The sequence below is a fragment of the Gymnoscopelus microlampas genome (genome assembly GCF_963454915.1).
Source record: "Gymnoscopelus microlampas genome assembly, chromosome: 2".
Classification (NCBI taxonomy): Eukaryota; Metazoa; Chordata; class Actinopteri; order Myctophiformes; family Myctophidae; genus Gymnoscopelus; species Gymnoscopelus microlampas.
In genome coordinates, this window is record NC_139939.1 from 25,619,608 (window position 1) to 25,630,662 (window position 11,055).

Here is an 11,055-nt window from a genome sequence, read left to right on the forward strand (position 1 = left end):
AGGTGGAGAATCTCATCCAGAGAGACAGAGCAGAAAATGAAAATAAGGAGAGACAATGGCAACTTCAGCAGCTAGAGAGGGAGCAGACCATCAGGCAGAGCGAGGAGGTGAAGAGAGAAGCTTTGCAAAATGAATTGGATCGACTCACCCAGATCATTGAGGAGCAGAGCAGGAGGGAGGAGCAGAGTGCGAGGCAAAGGGAGGAGCTGACCAGGACTGAGAGGGAGAAGAGCAAAAGGGAGAAAGAGAGGGAGCTGGAAAACCAGACAGAGGAGAGAAAGAAAAGGGAGACCCTTCAGCAGCAGTTGAGGCTTGTCACAGCGAAGGCGGAGGCCCTTCAGCAGCAGCTGAAGAGGGTCACATTGAAGGTGGAGGAACAGAAAGCAAAGGAAGCAAAGTTGAAGAGAGAGCTGAACGAGAGCCTGCAGAGGGAGAGAGAGAGATGTGAAATATGCACACTGAGGGAATGTAACGTGGGGCGTTCAGAGCTGTTTGACGGGGTCATCGTAAAGTGGCCTGCAGCGGAACACACCAGCGCAGCAGCATTTGTCAGACCTTGCTCAGGGTATCCCAGAGAGATGGGACTGCTTATTCTGAATGCAGCTCTGGAGACCATTGGTACTCCCTGCTGTATACAGTGAGTAATTGAAGGGACCTTACTGACATTTGGTATTTTTGCACTGTATATGCATGTGTCAAGACATACACAGTACAACTGAAGACTGATATCATCATGTATATTGACTGTTTGGAGATCTTTTACATTTTTACTTAAAAGAATGTTCAAATGGAAATAATTGCAATGTGCCCTAAATAAGCTAATGCACAAAAATAGTACAAGTTCTAAAAAAAATGTATGGGATCATCTGATAATAAAGACGATCAAGTGTTACTAAAGTGCATCCAGTGTTTTTCACTGATACTGTGACCTCAGCTCTGCTCTGCCCCAAAGCCAAATGCTGCCTTTATCCGCAGCTGTAGCCATTTGATCTGAAGAACAGGCCCACTGTGGTTGATTATGAAAATCAGAGTGGATTGGCACTGGAGTTAAGAGGTCAGAGGCTGATATTCCCAGAAGCTAGCAGGTAGTGGAGAACAGTGAGTGTAATAAAGAGAATCTAAGGTAATGGATTAGTTTTACTGTGGGAATAATCCCTTAATTTTGAGTAATTTAGTAAGTAAGGAAACATCTTTTTCAAGGTAGACCACTCTTCAGCTACATCTGTATAACAATTCCAAATCATATTCTGGGGCAGAATGTTTTTTTTTTTGTTTTGTTTTGTTTTGAATTGAATACACCAAAATACTTTCAAGTGTGGTAAACCTACAAAAGCAAGGCACGATCGACACATATTGTACACAGCTGCAGTTACAGTAGCCAATACCCCGGTTGCCTGTCCTCTCTTATATCTGTGTTCTGTGTTTTGAGTAAAGCATCCTATCTGCTCTGTCTGCAAGCTCTGGATTGTCAATGTAGCCAGGCAGCACTATCTGTCTCTTCCCAGAGACGGGTAATGCCAGGTGACCTACATTTGGACTGATGTTACCGGAGAGAATCTACAAGGTAAAACCAGGAGCTGTCTGGAATTAAAGGAATAGCAGCTGAGACTTTTTATGTGAACAGACATCAACACATCCTAATCCTAATTGAGCATAAAGAATTGTGAAGATATATCAGATCTACAAGCTCACCTCGTGTTGCATTGCGATGCGCTGTGATCTTGTAGTTCTGCTATTATCGCTATTTTTGGAAATGTTGAAAATTTGGAAATCTGCCCAAAATAGTGACGCCAGGTTGAAAGTGGTTTAAAGTGTTGGCTGTAGTTTATTAATTTGTGCTATTGTAAAATAAGATGTACAATGTGTATGTTGTGCAGTCTGAGCAGTTATTCTTGATAATTTATCCTACTATTAGGCCTAGTGCTAAAGAAAGGCTTAGCAACAATAATATCAAAGACTGTGGAGATCAGATTAGAGATTATAGTGTACAAAGGTAATTAATGCAAACAATGTTGTCCAATGCAAGCATTCTAAATGCACGCAGGTTCACATTTTGCTGCAACAAAATCATATAAAATAATCATTGTTAAGTTCCTTGGTTATCGATCATTTGCTGCAGGTTTGCAGAAAATAATCACTGTATACACATGATCTAAGTTATGTATGAAGTGAGCAATGTCAACGATGTAAATCAGGGATGTTCAACTGATTTTGACCCAGGGACCACCATCCTGACTAAGCGCCCAAATGCCCAGAAGAACTTAAAAAAAACTGTTTCTCACCGGAAGGCTAAAGTCGCACAAAAACAGAATACCATCAAAAACAAGAACACTAGAACGTGAACCATAAAAGACACAAGTTATACCTGTGTTGCACCAACTGACTAAAAACAGGGTTTAAATACACAGAACCATACTCAATTGGTAAGACCTGTGAAGGAAGTAAGGAAGAGGCCCAATTTCTGTCCAACATGGCTGCTGTGCATAGAGCCTATTGTCTCATTTGTAGGAATACAAGAACGCTCACCCCAAAACAAGCTCGCCCCGGGTCAAATCCGGGACAGACTTTTTGTAAACAAAGAGTTGAACTGCCCATATTTGATTGAAAATTGCATAGCCTACTTACCAACCACACTGAAACATGGGGTGTCAGCAAATGGGGCAGTCATCTGTACAATGGCTGGTGTAGTACTCCTTAAAAAAGCACAGAAACCGGATGAGTTATTATACCTTAAGGCCTATACACCTTGCATGCTGATTGATTGGCAATGTACTAGAATTTTGTAATAATGGGAAAGATATAATAATAAATAATAATAATAAAGTAAGAAGCACATGTCAAACTATATTGTTTAAAACAGATAGGCCTACTGTAACAACGATAATCATACAGTTTGATGATAAGGGAATCCAATGGCTCCTAGAAGTGTGCCATTAGAACCTGCAGGACGTTTGAAGCACTCGCACGGCAATTAGTCCAATACAACAAAAACAGTGAATTTAGAGCTAGGCTGTGGAAAAGCTTTTGGGAAAACAACAACAAAAACGCTTGTATGACTTTTTTGCCAATGTGGAAAACACTAATAGGTTAGAATTACTACTTAATACATTAGTGTGGTTAAAATGGTCTTAAGTTGCAACAGAAGCAACAGTGCTATTACATTGCTGACATGTACTAATTCAGAATCAGCTTTATTGTCACATTACAGGTTTACAGAAGTAAGAGATCAGGTGAAATTTTTGTGCATAGTTCCCATCGTATTGTTATTTCAATAGGAGAAAAAAAGGAAGGGAAGAAGGGGGGGGGGGGGGTGCAAGGGGTAAAGGAGATCAAAGAAAACAAACAAATGATCTACATATTTACTACACATAGTACCTGAGATAAGATATAAAATGTGCGTGAGCATAGCAGCAGACGTATACAGTGCATGATATATTTATGGACGTTAGTTAAGGTGCTAGAAAATACAAAACAAAAGACTTAAGTCAGTGCGTTGTACATGGGATTAAGGTGCTAAATGTCAGCCTGTGTCGACCACATTATCCACATAAGGTAGACTGACACTGGTATAATCCGAAGAGCAAAGAAAAAAGTCCAAGTCACTTATCCCTGGTATAATCCACAGGTATGTCCAAGGAAGAGCAAAGGTCTGAGACCAGCCTGACAGCACCGCCTGTCATCAGGGTGGTGAACAAGGCTAATGCCTACAAACATGCAAGGCAAAATAATGTCCAAAATGTCCACCAGAGTAACCAAAAAGTCCAACCAAAGAATAAGGACTTCAAACCATGACAAAAAGGTTTAAGCTCTATGTTCTGATAGTAACAGCTAGTGTTTGTTTAATATCAGGGGTCTCCCTATCTCTGCAGCTCTTTAATATACAGAAAATCTATTTTTAGATGGATTGCCAAGTCCATCCAACCAGGACAATACCAATTTATCAGCTTCAATTTGTTAGTGTTTCAGTTCCAATTTTGTCTGCTCACTGCTATGTGTCATCACTTCTAATTTCACTTTTTTAACCTCTGTCCTATATGAGTTCTTTCTCCCGATTGAATAGAATTGGTGTCCTGACCTGAAAATGCATTTTCTGTTCACCAAAGAGCTGGAGAGTCAGGGAGACACTGACCTGTTACTGAACAAACACACTATAGCAATGATTAGAATATAGAGCTATTTAACACTTATTTTAACAAAATAACTTACTGCAATTTTAAATTGACTGAATGATAATATTCATTAGACAAGACAAATGGTGTTTTTTTCTGGTGTGTTTTACACCCAGAGCCTTAAATGAAGAGTGGGTGCTGACAAAGTCTGTGAAGGGACATTTCTATTTGTCACAACAAGGATAGAGGAATAGTGGCATCAATGCTGAGGCAATGCCCTCTGCTGTACGTATGAATTTAATTGTTTAATTTCTCAGTGGAACATCAGACATGTATCATAATGTACAGATACAGTGATAGCTTGCTTCAAAATAGGACAATACAATTTCCAAAACTGTCCAGAGATGATAAATCCTACTCCAAGCAGGCTGAAACGAATATCAACAGTGACTCAGATTAAGGATACCCAATCAGTCACGTCTTGAAAATGTAAAACCTCAATCGTAAAAATTACTGACATTCTAGAATGTTATAATTATAGTATCAACATCTCTGATAATTAATAATGGCATGACTGTATTTCATGCTTGATTTACACAAGTCCACATGATCTGCTGCTGGGATTAAGAGATTATCATTCATGCCTAAATGCATGATGGTGAGGTATTATCCTTTGATTCCCACTGTGACCTGGCTCCCTGTCATGGCTAAAGTTACCTGATCGGTGGGAGCTCCAAGTGTATCCCTGTGAAGGGACTGAACGGGGGACCACTAGTGGATGCCAAGCTACATTCTGCATCATGGGGACTTGTTGAGGAGTCGTTGCCAGCCAATTTTAGCATCAACAGTCAAAGGGGAACTGAGAAAAGTACTGACTGACGCACACACACCCACACGCACACATCTTCTTGGCAGTTATATATCATATCATGTGTGCGCTTGACGCACAAAGTAGCATGCCTGCTGAGGGCTTATAAACAGTGAAATTCAGCCCCGTTCCTTGAGGAAGCTACAGACTCACATGGTGGCATGGACATACCATATGTCACCTCCTCGCCGGCAGTTATACATCCTTCAGCATGAGTTCCTAGCAGCAGTGGCCATTGTAATGTCAGCGAGCGAAGCCAGAGGGTCTGTTTGTATTTGAAGGACAGACATCCTGCTGCCAACTGTGACCCCTGTGCTGCGGTGATGGCTGTGGCTGAAACTTGCCTTCAGGGAATCACTGGGGAAGGTGACAAGGACAGCATGAGAGGCCAGGGTTATAACATTACCACACCATGAAATATAAATAATGTGTATGATTCCATGCAGCCTAGCATCTGCTTGACATCTGTATTAAATCTCTTGAGCATTGTTGCCTTTTAATACTGCAGGTCAAAATGAGCCTTAAAAAATCCCTTATAAAAAAAAATAAAAAAAACTATATTTTGCCTGTAAATGTTCTTTATTTAAATGTTATTTTTTGCACTCTCCCACTTCTTTTTTTGGGATATTTTTTTGATTAGCCTATGCTGCTGCATTGTCAGAAGGAAGCCGAACAAAAATAAGTTTTACTCTTCTGTATACAAGATGTAACAATAAAGCACAACCTTGATCCAACTCAATCTGGTTCTTGTTCCTTTCTTGTTATGAATTGGTGAAAATAAAAAGGCTGGCACAACTTTATAAAGGTTTCAATGTTTCAATAGAATACTCCTTTTAGCTTTAATTGATAGTAGCATACATTGCTTGAAGAGATAAAAGCCAAAAATACATCTGTACTTTGCTATATACTGGAAATATATTTCTCAACTCTAGCTTTATTCGGTGCACATAAACAGAATGTAGGTCTATCTAATTGCACATTCCATTCTCCTATAATAATGACCTATATTCCCCATCCAACAAGCAGACATACTGTACACACATTATAGACAGACACAAGACACGGACACACACACTAGTTCTTTGGATTATGTCTATTCTTATGTGATGTGTTTCTTCTCTTGATTCAAACATATTTATGTACTTTATTTTGTTAGTGAAACACTCTTCCAGAACCCATTTGGATGAAAGCACTTCAGTAGAGGAGAAGTTAGTGCTCAACTACCTGTGAGCGGGTGCTGCCAAAAATATTACATTTATATAAGCTTGGGACATTGAAGAGGTGCAACTCTTGCTCATAGTTGCTAAAACCAGCTTTATTTACTTAATACATAAAATTAAAAAAAATGGCCATCATCAGAATGTACAGTAATGAGTCTGAGTGGACAGACTATAGTGTATCCTCTGGGTAAGGTGGACAAGCAGTTCAGGCACTTAACAAGACATCTTGCAACAGTACTCAATAGTCATGTAACCCATTTAAAGTGCAGGCAGGCAGAATGACAAACAGAGAAAGAGATAAACTAACGAACTTCCTACAATTGAGAAAGACAAACTTAACATTAAGAAATCTTAAATCTCAAACTGCATAAGGCTATATTGTCTAATCAGTCTGTCTCTGCTAAGGCCTGATCTAATCTCTATTCAATGACCTATATTCTCCTTATACACCAGGAGCCAGTTGCTCCACCTCACACTAAGTTCAACTGGCTCCTGGCCTCTCATTCTGAGTGAAGATATCAATTAATAAATCAATAATCCCACAGACAATATTCACCTGGATAATAATAACTATATAAATGAGCAATTCTCAATTATTACTATACCTTTCAAAAAACAGTATTCCAACCCAAAAGGTGCTTTAATGGTATTGTTTTGTAAAAAAAGAAAGAAAAGAAACAAATTAAAAGTCTATTTTAATATAATAATTGCTACAGACTAATGTTATCCATTCAGGAGAGAGAGAACTCATACAGTATAGGCCTACTGGGAAACATTTGAAATAGGAAGAGATTAAAAAAAATAAGTTTTAACTAGAACACTGTGGGGTTTCTCCTGATTGGATAAAATTGGTATCCCAACCTGAAAATGTAGTGTGTGTGTGTGTGTGTGTGTGTGTGTGTGTGTGTGTGTGTGTGTGTGTGTGTGTGTGTGTGTGCGCGCGCGCGCGTCCTAAGAGGTTGTTACAGATCCCTGTAGTGAATATAGGCTACTCTTTAGTCTTTAAAGCAATGATTTGAGTAGCCTACAGCTTTAACTTTGTAACAAAACAAAACCTTTATTTTAGTACAAAATCATTTAGACACCCGCTTTAATTTTAAACGTCCTTGTTGGCAGCAACATTGCTGTCATCTTTTTAAATGTCCATTTTATCAATGAAATGTCCATATTGAAGTTGCATAATCACACACAAAACAAACGACAATACAGACAAACAAAATGATCAGTGACATACCTGTGCCTTCTGCCCAGAATGTTCAGGAGTTGTTACGTTTACTTTTTAACTGTATTTATTTTGTTTAAAGACTCTTTTCTTTCAACGTAATACTCCTCTGTTTCTTCTGACGTGCTCAAACCCAACAGGTGATTTCAATGTTACTGTGATTAGGGTCACATGATAAATGCCCATGAAATAGGCCATAATGCAAATAACTGAACAGTAGAAGGCACTATATTATACAACAATACAGTATGTTACCCACAATAAAAAATATATTCACAATTTTCACAAAAATAAACAATAAAATAACAAAATACAACCAATCTCTGGGACAGCTAGGCCTAGGCTACTGTGCATGAATGAACCATGAAAGAACAGAGTGAGCATCATGGGCTATCTCCGTGACACTGAATTAATTAGATGCAGCTGAACCTAATCTCGAACCTATAGCTATTATTTTTTCTCGTTTCAACTATAGCCTACATTTATAGAAACGTAGTAAATAAAAAGCTCTCTCAGAATCCATTGGGATGAAATCACTTTACGAACAAGATGTGACCTGATTTGCTGTGGTGGAAAGTAACTAAGTACATTTACTCAAGTTCTGTACTTAAGTAGCTACAGTATTGAGGTATTTTTACTTTACTGGAGTATTTCCATTTTTCAGAAGTTTTACTTCTACTCCACTACATCTCAGAGTCAAATATTGTACCTTTTACTCCACTACAATTATTTGAAAACTTTAGTTACTTGTTACTTTACTACTTAGATTTGGATTATGGCTAGGCCTATACAAAACAAACACTAACCACTTCAGCCCTATTTAAAGCCCTATTTTTGAAAATAGCCAAAGACCCATATCTGCTATTTTCAAAGCATGTGTATACATTTTGAAACTTGTGAAATGGGACATTCTGCATAATGAGTAGCCTACTTTTACTTTCAGTAGGCTACAGTATATTTCAATTTGAATACTTTTGTACAGGACTTTTATTTGTAACAGAGTATTTCTACATTGTGGTATTTGGTGCTTTTACTTCAGTACAAAATGTGAGTACTTCCTCCACCACTGCTGATTTGACGTAGATCGTCAATCAACTATCCTCATCACCTACGTCTTTCCTCATAATCAGATGGTTGTGTTGTGTGAGTGAGAGGCTGAGAGCCTCAGAGCGGTTGTTTGGCAGCAGCAGCACCAGCTGCTGGTGCACGTGGTCTCCAGTAAACAGCTGTGCGCTCAGAAGAGCATCACAGATTAGTTGAACCACAGGACGACACGCACTACGACGCTCGGATCTGCATGGCCGGGCGACAGATTGGCCACCGATTTTACGCACGACACGGCTTGCCTCTTTTTTTGTTTATATAATGAATGGGATGCTTATGCTTAAATGTTTTAAGCCTCTAGTACTGAAATGACCGTACAAAAGAGCGGGCAATGAATAACACCAGCATCTCTGCAGGGAGTGGAAGCGAGGAGGACTCAGTGGCACAGCGCGCTCTCATAGGGTCCATTCTCACCCTGCTCATTGTCTGGACGCTACTCGGCAACTTAACGGTGTGTGTCGCCGTCTTCAGGTTCAGGCACTTGCGGGCGAAGGTGACCAACATCTTCATCGTGTCTCTCGCCCTGTCGGACCTTCTGGTCGCGGTGCTGGTGATGCCATGGAGGGCTGTGACGGAGGTCACCGGCTTCTGGCCGTTCGGGGCGTTCTGCAACACCTGGGTGGCGTGCGACATCATGTGCTCCACGGCCTCCATTCTGAACCTGTGCATCATCAGCGTGGACCGTTACTGGGCCATATCGAGCCCTTTCAGCTATGAGAGGAGCATGAACAGGAGGGTGGCCTCTATTATGATCGCCGTGACCTGGTCGGTGTCCGTGGTCATCTCCTTCGTCCCCGTGCAGCTGGACTGGCACCGGCGGGCAGACATCATAAGAGACTTGACCGCTCATCATAATAACCTGACGCTCGATGATAATGGGAACTGCGATACGAGACTGAGTCGAACGTACGCCATCTCCTCCTCTCTGGTCAGCTTCTACATCCCCGTGGCCATCATGATCGTCACATACACGCGGATCTACGGGATCGCCCAGCTCCAGATCCGGAGGATCTCGTCGCTGGAGCGCGCCGCGGAGCACGCACAGAACTGCCGCTCGGACGCACCTGCGCTCTCGGAGAGAGCGCAGGTGCGTCCGAGAGGCAGTTCTGCTTCTGACCTGTTCTCACAACTCAATGCAAATCATCATCATCATCATCATCATCATCATCAACATCATCATTCTCGACATCGCTCTCATTCCCACCCTCACTCCTACCCTCATCCCACCCCGCAGTCCCACCGCGCTCTGCGAGTCTCCATAAGGAAGGAGACCAAAGTTCTAAAAACCCTGAGCATCATCATGGGTGTGTTCGTGTTCTGCTGGTTCCCCTTTTTCGTTCTCAACTGCGCTCTGCCGTTCTGTCCCGGGTCGGAGTCGCCGCCCAACGCGCAGCGCGGACTCCACTGCGTCAGCGAGACGACCTTCGACATCTTCGTGTGGTTCGGCTGGAGCAACTCCTCTCTCAACCCCGTCATTTACGCGTTCAACGCGGATTTCCGCGACGCGTTCCTGCGCCTGCTGGGCTGCCGTAGGGGCAGTAAGCGCTGGGTGAGCGCAGCTGTGGAGACCATGGTGGCGAGCAACGACAAACACGACAGCTCACTGAACACCATGGAGCCCGGCGTGGCTTACTGTGTCAACACCAGAGGAAGCAGGGACAGTGGCACCATCACTGTCTCTTTGTTTTATCACAACAGGGATCCAGCCTCGGGCATGCAGGTGATGGACACATTGGACACAGTGGACACAGTGGAGGATGGTAATAAAGCTAACGGTACTGATGACACAGACAAGCAGACAGAGTTACCTGTATAGTATGAACAAACTGGAACACATCAAGGATTTCATCCTCATTGGGGGAAAAAAGCACAGAACAGATTCAGCAGGCCGGGCCTGCATGGAACAGCTATAAAAGCTGAAATAACAAAGCATTGCATGCTGCTCAGGGCCCTACTTTTATTTAGAGCTCTATGGATTACTTCATTCCAAAAGCATTATTATAATAGAGATAACATCATTTAGGATTAGTCCGATTCTCGGGGAATGGGATTATATAATAACTCACATGGGCGCCCTTTCTTTTGAGCGCCTCTGTGTGAACGCCCTATATAGGCCCTCATTTCTTCCTGCTGCACCTCCTGGGAAGAAAAAAGAAAACATTAATAATTTGTGTAGGAGTTCATGTGGAAGATGCCCCGGCCTGATTTTGTGCATGTCAGTGTGAGAACAAACAGGTTTTTTCTTTCCAGCATCCTACCCTAGCCAACAAAAATGGTGGTGGCGTGGACTAGTGCTGTCTAGTCAGAGTGGTAATGAGGTTGATGCATTACTGGGGTCGCAGAATAGTTCAAGGCATGCAGTCTGCACAAATCCCATATTTTGCCTGTGCTGTGAATAATGTTCTGTGTCCCTGTGCCTCAAATCTATGACTGAAACCACAGTATGGTGAAAAGGAGGGAGGGAGACAAAGATATTTTTTCTGCTATTACTGTCATCACATCTTTATGTCACAGAGTCACCAATAACATCTA

General features: G+C 41.7%; 1 protein-coding gene across 1 annotated transcript; it reads left to right on the forward strand.

The window, feature by feature from the left end:
* Positions 1 to 8,854: 8,854 nt before the first annotated feature.
* LOC311054540 (D(1) dopamine receptor-like) lies at positions 8,855 to 10,339 on the forward strand (the record flags this gene model as incomplete). Its single annotated transcript, XM_084070552.1, has 1 exon — positions 8,855 to 10,339. One exon carries the CDS (start codon positions 8,855 to 8,857, stop codon positions 10,337 to 10,339), a length of 1,485 nt encoding a protein of 494 aa, XP_083926678.1.
* Positions 10,340 to 11,055: the final 716 nt, after the last annotated feature.